General features: G+C 53.5%; 6 protein-coding genes across 6 annotated transcripts; 4 read left to right on the forward strand and 2 right to left on the reverse strand.

Moving 5' to 3' along the window:
- Nucleotides 1–243: 243 nt before the first annotated feature.
- On the forward strand, nucleotides 244–1,456 carry LTS14_000013 (uncharacterized protein; the record flags this gene model as incomplete). Its single annotated transcript, XM_064832728.1, has 2 exons — nucleotides 244–296; nucleotides 373–1,456. 2 exons carry the CDS (start codon nucleotides 244–246, stop codon nucleotides 1,454–1,456), a joined length of 1,137 nt encoding a protein of 378 aa, XP_064698997.1.
- A 487-nt stretch (nucleotides 1,457–1,943) lies between these two features.
- LTS14_000014 (uncharacterized protein) lies at nucleotides 1,944–6,328 on the forward strand (the record flags this gene model as incomplete). The annotated part of the gene is made up of 2 exons (XM_064832729.1): nucleotides 1,944–2,021; nucleotides 2,102–6,328. 2 exons carry the CDS (start codon nucleotides 1,944–1,946, stop codon nucleotides 6,326–6,328), a joined length of 4,305 nt encoding a protein of 1,434 aa, XP_064698998.1.
- Nucleotides 6,329–6,582: 254 nt separating this feature from the next.
- LTS14_000015 (uncharacterized protein) lies at nucleotides 6,583–7,287 on the reverse strand (the record flags this gene model as incomplete). The annotated part of the gene is made up of 2 exons (XM_064832730.1): nucleotides 6,583–6,713; nucleotides 6,777–7,287. 2 exons carry the CDS (start codon nucleotides 7,285–7,287, stop codon nucleotides 6,583–6,585), a joined length of 642 nt encoding a protein of 213 aa, XP_064698999.1.
- An 889-nt stretch (nucleotides 7,288–8,176) lies between these two features.
- On the forward strand, nucleotides 8,177–10,726 carry LTS14_000016 (uncharacterized protein; the record flags this gene model as incomplete). The annotated part of the gene is made up of 4 exons (XM_064832731.1): nucleotides 8,177–8,373; nucleotides 8,421–8,659; nucleotides 8,730–8,777; nucleotides 8,832–10,726. 4 exons carry the CDS (start codon nucleotides 8,177–8,179, stop codon nucleotides 10,724–10,726), a joined length of 2,379 nt encoding a protein of 792 aa, XP_064699000.1.
- Nucleotides 10,727–11,359: 633 nt separating this feature from the next.
- LTS14_000017 (uncharacterized protein) lies at nucleotides 11,360–12,697 on the forward strand (the record flags this gene model as incomplete). Its single annotated transcript, XM_064832732.1, has 2 exons — nucleotides 11,360–11,581; nucleotides 11,636–12,697. 2 exons carry the CDS (start codon nucleotides 11,360–11,362, stop codon nucleotides 12,695–12,697), a joined length of 1,284 nt encoding a protein of 427 aa, XP_064699001.1.
- Nucleotides 12,698–12,725: 28 nt separating this feature from the next.
- On the reverse strand, nucleotides 12,726–14,094 carry LTS14_000018 (uncharacterized protein; the record flags this gene model as incomplete). The annotated part of the gene is made up of 4 exons (XM_064832733.1): nucleotides 12,726–12,751; nucleotides 12,801–13,556; nucleotides 13,627–13,811; nucleotides 13,859–14,094. 4 exons carry the CDS (start codon nucleotides 14,092–14,094, stop codon nucleotides 12,726–12,728), a joined length of 1,203 nt encoding a protein of 400 aa, XP_064699002.1.
- Nucleotides 14,095–14,128: the final 34 nt, after the last annotated feature.

The following is a 14,128-nucleotide window of genomic DNA, read 5'->3' on the forward strand; positions in this document are numbered from 1 at the left end:
CATCCATTATTGAGCAACTGATTGCAGCAATACGCCTCCTCGATACCACCAAACAACCAACCCAAAGCACCTTCACATCGTCATCATATTAAATCGACGCTCAATCCAAGACACCGCCTGGTCCACTCGCGAAGCACATCTCTCCCACCGCCGCCGCCCTCTCGCTTGTCCTCCACACGAGCCGAGTATCGCGTGCCACCACCATCGCGTGCCACCACCATATATCCTCCCACCCAAGGACAAATGGACAAGAAGAGCGAGAACAATCCGTCGAACCTGTGGACTCGACGATCGAAGTAAGTTCTGCTAGACCGTCAGCTTGCCTGTTATATCAATGGCAACCATACTAACCACGCACGCGACCACGTGCAGCAGCAGCAAACTTAGCCTCTCCACCAACAAATCGTCGTACCAGAACGACTCGCAAGCAGACGACCGATCGACGCCTTCGGGGAAGAGATACACTAGTCTGAGTGGCAGTGCCGGCAAGAACAATCCCTTTTCTGCTCCTCTATCCACAGCCACGGCAGCAGCTTCCGTAGCCTCACCCACAGGCGCAGGAGCTTCTTCAGCGTTCGGGCTGGGTAGTGGAGCATTTGCGAGTTTTGGCGGCGCAGGCAAGACGCCCAGGACACCGGGCTCCGCATTCGATTTTAGTAGTACCAAGAACGGCAGTGCAGCGGGAGCAGGAAAGCAGGATACCAGTTCCACTACGGGTTCTGACAAGGACACCTCCTCAGACAAGGACACTGCACCGCGGCGACCACCGGCGAGGAAGTCATTATCTTCAGTAAGATCCCACCATACACCGTCCACTAGCCTCGAGCACAACCCGTTACCGAGAGATCCTGCCGCATGGCCGCTGAAACACAGCTGGGTAATCTATTATCGTCCACCCACTGGCAAAACGACCGACTACGAGAAGAGCATCAAGCCGCTATGCCGGATAAGCACCGTCCAAGAATTCTGGACAGTATATAGTCATCTCCGACGGCCTTCGCAATTACCGACAGTGTCAGATTACCACTTCTTCCGTGCGGGGACACGACCAGTCTGGGAAGACGAAGCGAACAAGAAAGGAGGGAAATGGATCATGCGGCTCAAGAAGGGAGTGGCGGATCGATTCTGGGAGGACCTACTGCTGGCTATCATAGGCGACCAATTCTCGGAGTCCGGGGATGAAGTCTGTGGGTTAGTTGTTAGTGTGAGACAAGGCGAGGATGTCTTCTCATTATGGACGAAGGGAGAGAGTCGGGGTGGCAAGATGAGAGAGGGTGTGAAGAGGGTCTTGGGGGTTGGTGGTGAGGCGGTGGAGGTGAGTTGGAGGAGTCATGGGGAAAGTATTGTGCTCAAAGGTGAGGGAGAGAAGAGGCGGGAGGAGAAGATGGGTGCGGATGGGAAGAGGAGGGGGACGTTGAGTAAAGGTGATGTGGTGAGGAGTACCGAGGAGGAATGAGTGGTGGTCTTCAATGGGTGATTGTCAGATGTATGCATGTGCCGGCTGCATTGATTTGGATTGGCGGTAGCATGAGCGTTCCTTCTTCGCGATCAATGTATTGTATTGTATCCGTGGTGGGAGAGGGACTGTACAAGTAAAAGACGTAGTAGGCATGACCCTACCCAGGCAGCTTTGTCCTGGGCATAACAGTGTTGTCTCTCACTATATATCCAAGACTCCCTCTCGTTCACTGTAATGAGTGACTTTGTGAATTGTGATAGACGGCCTGCACGAACCAAAACGTTAGAGTGGCGCAAGCTTTCTTGGAGCAATCGCACACGTCCAACGCGTGCGACGTCGAAGCTGTTCCGAGGACAAAGCACTTCCCTTTCTTTAACACGGTTTTCTAGCAATCTTCTCAGCTATGCACAGCCGTACTCGGACTACCACACGCACTCAACGAATGGGAGGGAGAGCGCCGAATACGGGCACGGAAGGCGGATAGATGGAGAGAATTGTCCAGTCCATATCGAACATATTTACCGGTGGATCGCAGGGAGGGAAGACGAGTACAGACAAAGAGGTAGGTTCTGCTTATTCATGCTTGCTCACTTTGATTTGGAAGGGGGAATCGTGGGCTTACTTATGTCTCATCATACACAGATAGCTCCACATGCAGCCAAAGCGCAGAGTACTGGTGAGGCTGCGGGAGCGAAGAGTGGGAAGACAGCAGGGAAGACAGCACGTGAGGACGCTGGTGGTGAGGGAGCAGAGAGGCCAGTGAAGCGAAGGACTTCGAGCATCGAGCACGAACGGAGATTGACGGGCCACTTTTACACTCCTACAACCGCCACGGCTATATCAGTACCGACATATGAAAATCCCTATGTACCGCGAGAGCCACCGAAGGCAAGCTCGACGAGGATGGGAGGTGCGTTCAAACCGGTGAATACGCTGCACGCGACACCGCATGCGGCTGGCAGAGGACAAGGTGCTGGACAAAGGGCGGGAACGCCATACGCGAAAGCAGCTCCACGAGGCGCACCAGCGAAGCGACTACTCGCGAAGATTCAGCAAGGTACAACGATTGCCGAGGAGCTGAGGCTGGTAGAGAGTCGAGCCGGTAATGTCCAAGATCCGGCACGAGAGTATGACCTGGTTGGTGATAGCTTCAACGATCGGCCAAATGGAGTAAAACGGAGGAAGACGGGTCATCCGAACGGCGCGAACATGAAGGTAATTGGTGAGACTGTTGACCTGACCGACGGCGACGATGAGGAAACGAGCATACTGAACGCGAAAGTGAAGAGTGTGAACGGTAAGGAGGTGCACGACTTCCGCAAACCGACAGCACCAGCACAGAAGCCGAGAGCCGGGTCACGCGCCGCTGCTGAAGAAGATGCTTTCTCATGCAACTACGTTACGACCATGAACAAGACACTTTACCAGCCGCCACCAAAACCCAGACGAGAAAAAGGGGACTCCCAAGCACCCTCTCGGTCAAGTCAGCAGCCGCGGACTCGTTCGCCTTCTGTTGTGAGTCAAGCCCATGAGCAACCTGCGACGACTCAGCCTGGCTCGAGGCAGTCTCCTGTGCAGGTCGACAAGAGTGAGGGCAGCGTGAGGAGTGCTTCCCAGCAGAAAGTGCCAAGAAAAGGTCAGCGGCGGACCATCCCGCAGACTGACCCCGGGCCGAGCGGCACTTCAAATCGTCCACCGATTGATCTCGAAAGGGGGTTCGACGAGATTGGGAAGGCGCCTGTGAGAGCAGGCAGCACAAGGGATAGTCATATTTCAGGAAATTCTCTGCTGCGTCAGAAGCAGGGACGGCCCAGTGAGGAGCGTATCATACCAAGGCAGGTTCACAATGTGCTGAAAGCCGGCAACCAAAAGTCGGGAGCTTTGAGCGGAAAGACTCTGGGCGCCGCGGCGCAAAGCATACGACAGCAGCAGCAGCAGCAGAAGCGACCAGCATCTCCACCACTCGCGCAAAGGTTCCAACGCGATGAGTTAACCATATCGCAAACCCAGCCGCAGACGAAGAAGATCAAGCGCACCGCCGCTATGCAAGCAGAGTCAACGAGATTCCGGCCGCAGCCGAACACCAGCTCCGTGGACGACAGCATGGATAGTATTGATCCGTTGCAAGGGGAGCCTACTGTGCCTAGCAAAGCTGGACGCAGCGTTTCGCCTGTCAAGATTGCACCTACCAAGGATCGCGCAGCTTCACCTTCAGACTTGAAGCCGACGAATTTCAGGACCTCATCCACGGCAGACTCAGCTCGCCAGAAAGCTCAGGACTTCTCTGATGTCAGCGAGGAATACGATGACATCGATAGCAACACCATGCCGATCCAGGCATTCTACGCTGCTGCGTATTGTGCAAGCGAGAGTGGTTCTGACAAAGTTCTGATATACAACAAAGACACTGAAGAACTTGATCTACATGTTGCTGGAGAAGCTGCACGATTTGGCGAAGCTCGGCCTGTCAGTCTAAGCGCAACAAACGTTCGGCGGATACATCACGTTCCAGGTAGTGGGCACGTCTTCCTTAAAGGCTCCGCATTGGGTGTCAGCAATGGCGCTATGTGCGTCGCCTTCAATGACTACGACGGCGTCAGTTGGTTCGTGACTATGATGCTCGGTCTATCGCGCCTGGAGCTAGCCCCGGCAGTGTCTCGTTGGGCTCCGGAGCAAATGGAGAAGACCTTTGGAGTTCAGACGAGGGTACTACAGGACGCTTTCATTGCCAAACGGAATGTGCCACCCTCAGGATTGTACAAGGAGGCGCGAAGGCGCGCGGACTCCATTGACGACAATGACGATGAGCAGATCCGGTACGAGCCTAACGAGCAGGAAGAGGAGAAGAGACCTAGCAGGCGGAAAGCCATGCAAGGAGGCGAGAAGGACGATATTCATACTGTCCAGCGCAACATCAAACAGCAGCGGCAGACCGCCCTGGCATCAGCCTACTTCCAAAACTCCTCAGCGGTCCGCCGCTCGACCAGAGAGCGCAAGCCTGTTGTTGAAAGACCACGTACTCCCACGCCAGAACGCTGGACACAGACCCACGGCCTGCCTCCCTGGCAGAAACCCGTCGAATACCCAGTCAAAGGCGTCCGCCGAGTAACAGTCGATGTCAAAGACCTCGAATGGCTCGACGAAGGACAATTTCTGAACGACAACATAATCTCCTTTGGCCTTCGCAAGATAGAAGAGGAGATGAAGCCAGAACATCGCGACCAAGTACACTTCTTCAACAGCTTCTTCTATACTTCTCTGAGCACGAAGAACGGGAAGAAGGTGTTCAACTACGAAGGTGTGAAGAAGTGGACCAAGAATAAGGATCTGTTCGCAATGCCGTTCGTGGTGGTGCCGATCAATATTGATTTGCATTGGATTTTGGCTATTGTGTGCAATCTTGATCGGATGGGCAAGGAGTCTGTTGCTGGTGCGTCGGGTGCGCCCGTTGCTGCAGCTGGGAGTGACGAACAGGAAGATGAGTCGCTTGTCGTGGTTGGAGAGGACGACACTACACTACCGGCAAAGGGAGAGAGTGCCATGAAGCGCCTCTCCCTGTCAGACAACGACGAAGACGAGGTACGCAGTGATGTCTTTGATTATGGCGAGGACGATAAGATCGCTTCGCAGGATGGCGAAGGCGACCCCACTACTAGCCGCCCAGGTACTGCTGCGATGAAAGGCAAGAAAGGCGGTAAAGGCAAGCACAAGTCGGTCCCACCAGTCAAGACATTTCCAGCAGACGCCCCGACCATCATCCTTCTCGACTCCTTCGGTAACAACCATCCCAGAGAAAGCAACAACCTCAAAGAATACGTGGCCGCCGAAGCGAAAGACAAGCGTGACCTCGATCTCGACCCCAAGGACATACAGGGCGTGAACGCTAAAGGTCTCCCACAGCAAAGTAACTTCTGCGACTGTGGTGTCTTCTTGATTGGCTACGTGGAAGCTTTCGCTGCCGATCCGAGAGGGTTTGTCGAAAGGATCATGGCCAGAAAGATGGACAAGGCGGATGATTTCAAGGGGTACAGTCCTGTGAGCAAGAGGGCGGGGATGAGAGAGGATTTGATCAAGCTTTATACGAAGCAGGAGGAGGCGAGGAGGGGGTTCAAGAAGGCTAAGGCTCATGCTGGGGTGGCAAAGGTGGGAGAGCCGTCGACCACCTCGTCAGCTGGTCCTGCTTCGACAGCTGCCACGCCAAACGAGACGCCCACTGTGAGCAAAGCGAGCACGCCTGCTAGAGAGCAAGGAAAGCCCGTGGTGATAGCCAAGCCTAGCCAAGCCGCGGCCTCGACAAGCAAAGAAAGTACGCCTGCGCCTCAAGCTGTGAGGCAGAAGACACCGCTCCCTCTGAAGTCTAAAAGTCCTGTCAGAAGAGCCACGGGCAAGCACAGCACCAGGGATCACGAAGACGACTACCTGGAGGTTGGGGCTCCACGACCGCTGCAGCCACAACGCACAGCTCCGGTCACGAACAAGCAGGGTGCCGAGTTCAATGGATCGGTCTCTTCAGCCGATGATGATGATGATAACGACCACGATGATTACAATGACAACGATATGCTCGACAACGGCTCCGCACCCAAGACTGCTGCATCAGCGGCTCCCGACACGACGACTGAACGCGATATCCTCAGCTCACTTGAACATCAACTGCATGAAGATGAAGAGGCCGTGGCATGGCAGAAGGTCAAAGGTAGTATGGAAGAGGCACCACGAGACAGGCAGCGATCTCCCAGCAAGCTACGTAGGGAGCAGCCGGCTGTCGTCGTCGTGGAGGACGATAGTCAACGCTCGGCTGTCGTGCCGGATTCCCAGGAAGGCGGGAGTGTGGTGTGGCAAGGGACGAAGACAGTCTTCTCCGATTGAGCTCGCATATACACTCAGTTGTGGTTCCGTAGACGGCTTGCCCCGCGTCGCTTCGGCGATGTACGTCTCAAAGCGCCTGGACTTTGCTATGGTGGTCACGGATAGCTTTGACGCTATAGTATCTCGTACAATCAAAGAATCTATTGCTATCCAGTCCTGCCTCTGTCTATCAATGTATCACTTTGCCCAGAAGCATCATAACCAGATTTGCAACGCCACGCTAAAGCATTAAGACTTCCATATTCTGGAGGGGCTCAGACTGCATTACGCACTACGTCGTCCTTGGCCTGCTCAGCCTCAAGCGCCGTGGTGATATGCCCATTGGCGCCACGACCTCCCGTACCATCCTTTCGGTTCTCGGCAGAAGCTACTGCATCATCTACTTCTGGAGAGTGGGACTAGTCAGTAACCAAGTGCTTCGAACTGAACCTTCACCGCAACGACTCACCATCAAATTCCTCGCTTCCACCAACCCAAAACCTCATCTTCTCCTTCCTAAACTCCTCAAAGTCCCACTCCCGCTCCTCCAATGCCTTAGCTCCCGCAATCCAGATATACGTCTCCGCCTCCACAATCTCTCCCTCCACATTGCCGTCCCCTATCGAATCACCTACCGTCGTCAATAACCGACACTTGACCTTCCGCCTCTCATACTCATTCCCCTCGAAAATGTCCAGGCGCCAGATATCCGCGTCCGTGAGACCGGTCACGTAAGTTCCACGAACTGTACTGGTGGAGTGGGGCAGGATGGCAGGGTAATCTGCTCCTTTCACTCTGTGGCGGCGGTGGACGGGCAGGATTGCAGGGTGGGATTTGAGATTGTGGGTCTGGAAGATTGGGTTGTCTGGGGATGAAGAGCCGTGGCAAACACGGTGGAGAACTTCGGGGGCCATGAGCGTGCCGTAGAAAAAGGCGGAGCGGCCGGATCCCTGGGTGGACTGTCGGCTGGTGGAGGCCATGGTCTCCGTCTTGTTTGGTTGTGGACACTAGATTATCTTCAATCAAATCACTCAGGAATTGTTGCATATCAAGGCTTCTTGTGGGGCTCCAGACCCTGGGTGATCTGTTCGGTAGACGTTCTAGTTCTCTCCTGTCGTTGAGACTGAGACCTGAATGTAGGTACGCTTGATAGACGATCCAATCCTGGATCTTTTATGTAGACATTGACAAGGTAAGACTCTAGCTCAAGTTTCCCACTATCCGTATTCCAGGTTCTTTGTCTCTCTAGTTGTGTACTTTGATCGTTTGTTTGTCGTATCCAGGCATCTTGTTTGAACATGCATGAAGTGGAGGGTGGCGCCTCGGCTGAGGTCACGTGCGTCCATCTCTGCCAAGCCTTCGTGATATTCAAGTCAACCTCTCTTTCCAAGCTTTCATCTTCTCCGACTCATCAATCGCAATGCCAGTCTTGGCTCGGCACGCCGGCATCCTCAAGGAAAAGTTAAGCTGCAGCACACACGGGTGAATCAGCTCAGATACGCTACTTTACGCTTTACCCGGCGTTCGTCTTTCGTGATCCTGCGGTCTGCTTACAGGAGAGGGGTAGACGAATACTTTCATCCTAGGCTACCGACTAGGCTAACAACCGCCGTGCAGCCTCATGATGGCATACCTCAATTTTTTCGCGGGGTGCCTGCAGGACGCCAATATTTCACCACCGTCTGTTCCAGATCGGGACGATGTGGTCAAGCAGGTACAGCTCTGCCAGTAAGCTGTGATTTACCCGGGGCACAGATATAAAAGACGTGAGAGTTTGGTACCTGAATCTGCTGAAGCTCACTTCGTCTCCCATTGAGTACAGTGTCGTTGTGGTGATCTTCTGGCATTGATCGATTCATTGCTATCAGGATGTTGTCCAAGCAGTCTTTTGCTGCCGTGGCCCTCGCGGCATTCCCGTGCCTGACCAATGCGTTCAGCTATCCGGATTGTGTCAATGGACCATTGGCCAAGAACCTGGTCTGCAATCCACAAGCATCAGATGCCGACCGAGCAGCAGCCCTTGTGGCCGCTATGAACATCACGGAAAAGCTCGCTCAGCTGGTTGAGTACGAAACTTCCCCCAATCATGGCACTCAAGTACTAACAATGCTAGTAATGCTCCAGGGGTGGCTCGTCTTGGGCTTGCACCATATGAGTGGTGGTCTGAGGCTCTTCACGGCGTTGCAGGGTCTCCTGGCGTCAACTACTCTCGAAACGGTGGCCCCTTCTCCTACGCAACCTCTTTCCCACAGCCGATCCTGACCTCCGCTGCATTTGACGACCAGCTCGTGCTGGATATTGCCACGATTATCAGCACCGAAGCTAGGGCCTTCAGCAACGATGGGCGTACAGGTAAGGAATCGATGGCTATCTTCCTTAGAAAGCTGTCGAGTAACACTGCTGACTTCGGTCTCCCCTCAAGGTCTGGACTTCTTCACGCCGAATATCAATGGATACCGTGACCCGCGATGTGAGTACAGAGACAGTACCGCCTTCCTGTAGACCGGCGCTAATGCGTATACAGGGGGCCGAGGACAAGAGACACCCGGCGAAGATGTATACCACATTGCTCGCTACACTAAGAACCTGCTTATCGGTCTCGAAGGTGGTGTCAATCCTCCTCTAAAGAAAGTCATTGCGACTTGCAAGCACTTTGCCGGCTACGATCTGGAGCAAAATAGGTTCGCCCCAAACATCTACAACCGCTTCGGATACAATGCCTTCATCGATACCCAAGATCTAGCCGAGTATTACCTCCCACCCTTCCAGCAATGCGCACGGGACTCTCGTGTCGGGTCCATGATGTGCTCATACAATGCCATCAACGGGATTCCCGCTTGTGCCAACAAATACATCATGCAAGACATTGCCCGCGATCACTGGAATTGGACAGATCGTCAACAGTACATCACTAGTGACTGCAACGCCATCATTGACATCTCTTCGAACCACAACTACACTGCCACCTCTTCGCAGGCGACAGCCATCTCCTTGATAGAGGGCACAGACCAAGTTTGCCAGGTCGGACCGACGTCGAACCAGACAGGCGCTTATGCCGAGGGTCTCCTCACGGAAGCTGTTGTCGACACTGCTCTCCGTCGCCAATACGAAGGTCTGGTCACAGCCGGCTACTTCGATCCAGCAAGCGAGGTTCCCTACCGCAAATACACCTGGAACGATGTCAACACGCCCCAAGCACAAGCTCTTGCCCTCAAGACTGCTCAGGAAAGTCTCGTTCTGCTGAAGAATGATGGCACCTTGCCGCTTGCTGTCGGTAGCAAGAAAGTTGCCATGATTGGCTTCTGGGCCAATGCTACTACTCAACTTCAAGGTGATTATTCCGGTCCAGCACCCTATATCCACAATCCAGTGTACGCGGCTCAACAGCGCGGCATCAATTATGTCTATGCCACCGGTCCGATCCAACAGGCTCTGACTGCCAATATCTCCGGGCCTGCATTGGCTGCAGCAGAGTCTGCCGACGTCATCCTATATTTTGGTGGTATCGACACCTCCATCGAGGTCGAGGGTCTCGATCGTGTCAACATCACATGGCCTGCCTCACAAGTGGCTCTGGTCTCGCAGCTGGCAGCTCTTGGGAAGCCGCTTGTCATTGTTCAGCTGGGCACTATGATCGACAACACCGCCTGGTTGCAGGATAAGAACGTCAGTGGTATGATCTGGGCTGGTTACCCAAGCCAAGATGGCGGCACTGCGGTTCTCGATGTGATCACTGGCAAAGTAGCTCCAGCTGGTCGTCTCCCGATCACTCAGTACCCTGCCGCCTACGTGAACGAAGTCGTGCCTACCGATCAGAGCTTGCGACCAAGCAACAGCAGCCCTGGCCGCACCTACAAGTGGTTCGATGGGGCTGTACAGCCATTCGGCTATGGTCTACACTACACCAAGTTCATTGCAAAGTTCGGCAACTCTGGACCACACAGCTACAATGGCCCCAGCTACGATATCGGCAAGTTGCAACGCAGCTGCAACACTGCCTATCCCGACCTCACCACTGCCTTTTCTGTCAACATCGAGGTGTACAACGCTGGCAAGGTGAACTCGGATTTCGTCGCCCTTGCATTCGTGCAGAACAAGAACGGACCCAAACCATACCCAATCAAGGAATTGGCTGGCTACACTCGCTTCATGTCAATCGAGACGAGTTGCTCTCAGAGCGCGAAGATTGACATTACACTCGGCAGTCTCGCTCGTCGCGATGTCAATGGTAACCTCGTCCTCTACCCCGGCGATTACGCGATCTTGCTAGATGTTCCAACTCAAGCGACGTACAAGTTCACCTTGACGGGCCGTCCTTGGGTACTCGACAACTTCCCGCAGCCACCTGCTGACCCTACTGGCGGTTGCACCTACTGCACGCCGCAGACTGATCTTACGTCGCCGCCCAGCGGGCAGTAGAGATCTGTCGTGACCCGTTGCGAGTGCTGTACGGTACTCTGAAAGATTTTTCAATTCCGAGTATCCTCACTACAGCGAGCCGGGCAATTTTGAACGTACCTGAGGGAGGCACAGTAGCTTAATGAACTCTTTACGTAGCCGGAGAACAGACACCGTGGGCTCCGTCATCGTGTACGTGCTGTCCGACAGCGATACTTTTCACCCTCCTTCCATTGTTCAGAGCACGAACATCTGGCAGCCGATATACCACCTCTAGTGTCCTGCTTCGTGCGGAGAACGAGTGTTGAGTAGGAGCGGTCATGAGGCGAGTACTCGTGCCATCGATACGGACTCGGTAGTCGCTCAGTGTTGTACGTGGCAACGTGGCACCTGGTTGGCACATCAGAGGAATACCATCATCTGCCTTGTCTTTGCTATCACAGATCGGTCGGCTTGTCCGTATTTCAGTTGTTTTGGTTCGAGTTTCGTTCACTACTGGAAAGTTGGCAGCTGCCAAACGCTCTCACGTCATATAATTGGTCCTCTACGCATTGAACACAAGATCACATTGCTTTTCACTCCGAACACCTTCTTTTAGGCTTTCTTGTCAGGTCTTCCCTGAGATACATAATAGTAGGAAATCAGCAGTTCACAATGCCGGACTCTTTACAGATCGCGCTGAAGAATGACAGTGATCTTGATAATCTGCACGCTTATATCACCGGCATCGCTATACAACAAGGTGGACAAAGATGCATCCTCAAGGCCAATGGGCATGATCTGTATTTCCCACAGAATCCGCCTTCAATAGGCTCTCCATTGGCTGAAGATTGTGCGATATCTCTTGGTACCCCAGGGAACACGACCACAGTCACGGTATGCTGCATCTATTCTTACACTATCTGCTACGTTTACTGACCACCAAACCAGATACCCCAAATAGCCGGAGGTCGAATTTGGATCGTCGAAGGCAACCTGACATTCTTGATCAATCCTGGTCCAGCACTAGTGGAGCCCTCTGTCCTGAACCCAAGTGATCCGAACGCTGGGGTGAACTTTGGATTCGCAGAATTCACGCTTAACAATGATCAGCTATATGCCAATATCAGCTACGTTGACTTTGCACCACGGATCCCCATTGCCATCACACTACAGCAGGCATCGGGTCAGAGTCAGCATGTCGCTGGCATGGCTCCAGATGGTCTCGACAGGCTAGCTGACAGTCTTCGACAACAATCCCAGAAAGATGGACGACCTTGGGACAAGCTGGTGGTCGATAAGGATGGACGTAACCTCAGAATCCTGAACGCCACCCATGGAAACGCTGTGGGAGCAAGCTTTGACGGATACTACGAGCCACACATCGAGGAAGTCTGGAATAAGTACAGCTCAGGTGCCAGCATGAAGATCAATACCCAAGCCGGACCTGGTGTGCTTGAAGGCCGCATCGGTGACAACGGCGAGCTCAAAATAGGCGAGGAGTCCTTCAGTAAGCCCAACAGTGCAGATGTTTTCGGGTGTAATAGTGGACCATTCACTACTGGCCCATCTGCCACGCGGAATGCTATCATACCACGACTAGCAGCAGCATTCCACCGCTCCACCTTACTGGTCACCGAAGATCATCCATCAGACCCAAGCACGTTCTACCCTCAGGAGCCTACCAACTTCTACGCGAAGTTTTTGCACGAGATCAACTTGGACAAGAAAGGCTACGCTTTTGCTTACGATGACGTGCAGCCGGATAGTGGCGAGGATCAATCAGGGAAAGTAAATGCTGGCGATCCTGTCTTGTTTACAGTAACAGTAGGCGGAAAGAGCGCGGCTGGTGGTGCACCGCAACAACCAGCAAACCAGCAGCCCATGCAACCTCAGACTTACGATCGAGCGCCACCACCTCCTCCGCCGGGTCAGGAACAGCCTCAGGCGCCTCCACAAGAAGTTGGACTGAAGGGAAAGCTTTCAGGCTTCGCGAATAAGATGTTCAAGTGAACAATCGGGCGTAGAGAGCGCGACGGAATCACGCACAATCCTTGGTAGCGTTCCCTGGCAAAGATTAGCACTCTAGATAGTATGAGTGAGACCATGAACCTACACTCCCGCAGCCACGTCTTGACAACACGAAGTTCCCACAAATGCGCATTACGAATGAACTGTGGCTCGGCAGAAATATTGCCAAGGCCATAGCTATCCCAATGATGTCCGGCGCCGGTGATAAGTTGCTGGGGGTGGAGGTAGGCATCTTGAGGGGTCAAAGAGTATCTCTGCGGTGCATCGTTCGAATGGAAGCAGAGATCAAGCCAGACATCTTGGTTGCCATCAATATGTGCCAGCCTCGGTGCACTGACGTTATATCCTCCATATTTATTCCACAAGTCTAGGTTGGGCGTTGGTGGTACTTTGTTGTATTGTCCATCTGGGAACGCCCATGTGCACCATTGTTGAGTGTAATTGACTTGAACGACTCTCGACAGCAAAGTCGGACCATTCAGGCGAGCGGCCTGATAGATGCCAGACTCAGTGCACGTTGTGTAAAGGTATGATCTGTCAACCGAATTGGTGGTGTCGGCCCAGTATGTTTGATTCTGGGTACTGAAGCACTGCACGCTGTTGATCGGTGCACCATCACAAGTCGGGATCACGTATTGCTTGACGTAGTTGGCATAGTTGCCAAGATTGATCCATGGCTCGCCACCGGTGTACTGTGCTAGAGCATAATCGACCTGTGTAAGATTCTCTGGAGCATCCAGATTTGTGACGTTGGTGCAGAAGTTCCAAAAGTCGTCTGAACCGGAAGCAGGGTCCCAATTAAGCTCCTGCCACGTATTCGTTGGATAGTTGAATGGGCCGCCTATGGTTGCATAATGGGTAAGCTCAGTCGATACTTGACTACCTTATGTGTTGCCCTCTAGCCTGCTTACCTAGTGGGAATGCGATGGTTGCCGCAAAGTCGCGGTCGTCGGCTATCGTCTCAAGGCCAAAGACGGCCTTCATTTGACGAACGGCAGTCGCGTTGCCACTTTCGAATACAAGGTCAACTTTGTCGACGATAGCATTGATACTGGCAACGCAGTCTTGTGGTCCAAACTTCTGTATGGGATCGTACCTGGAGACCTTAGCCGTGAACCTCGAGCCACAGTCACTAGAGCGTACCATTGGACATAAGCCAGCACTGCTTTAGATGTTGCACTGCTGGCTACACCTCCCCATAGAAGTCCGTCGGCATCCCCACCGTATGTGTTTAAGGAAAAGGCAGTCTGGGCCCCCGCGAGACTGCCGCCATACAGTATCCAAGGAGCGTTAGGAGCATTCAAAGTGCCGTTCACACCAGGAACTGTAACGTGCTGTGCGAAGTATGCGTTGTCGGCAATGGCTAAATCTGTCAGCATTGTCAAGGATTACATCAGTGCAGACACCACAGAC

The sequence above is a fragment of the Recurvomyces mirabilis genome (genome assembly GCF_035927965.1).
Source record: "Recurvomyces mirabilis strain CCFEE 5264 chromosome Unknown scaffold_1, whole genome shotgun sequence".
In the NCBI taxonomy this organism is placed as follows: domain Eukaryota; kingdom Fungi; phylum Ascomycota; class Dothideomycetes; order Mycosphaerellales; family Teratosphaeriaceae; genus Recurvomyces; species Recurvomyces mirabilis.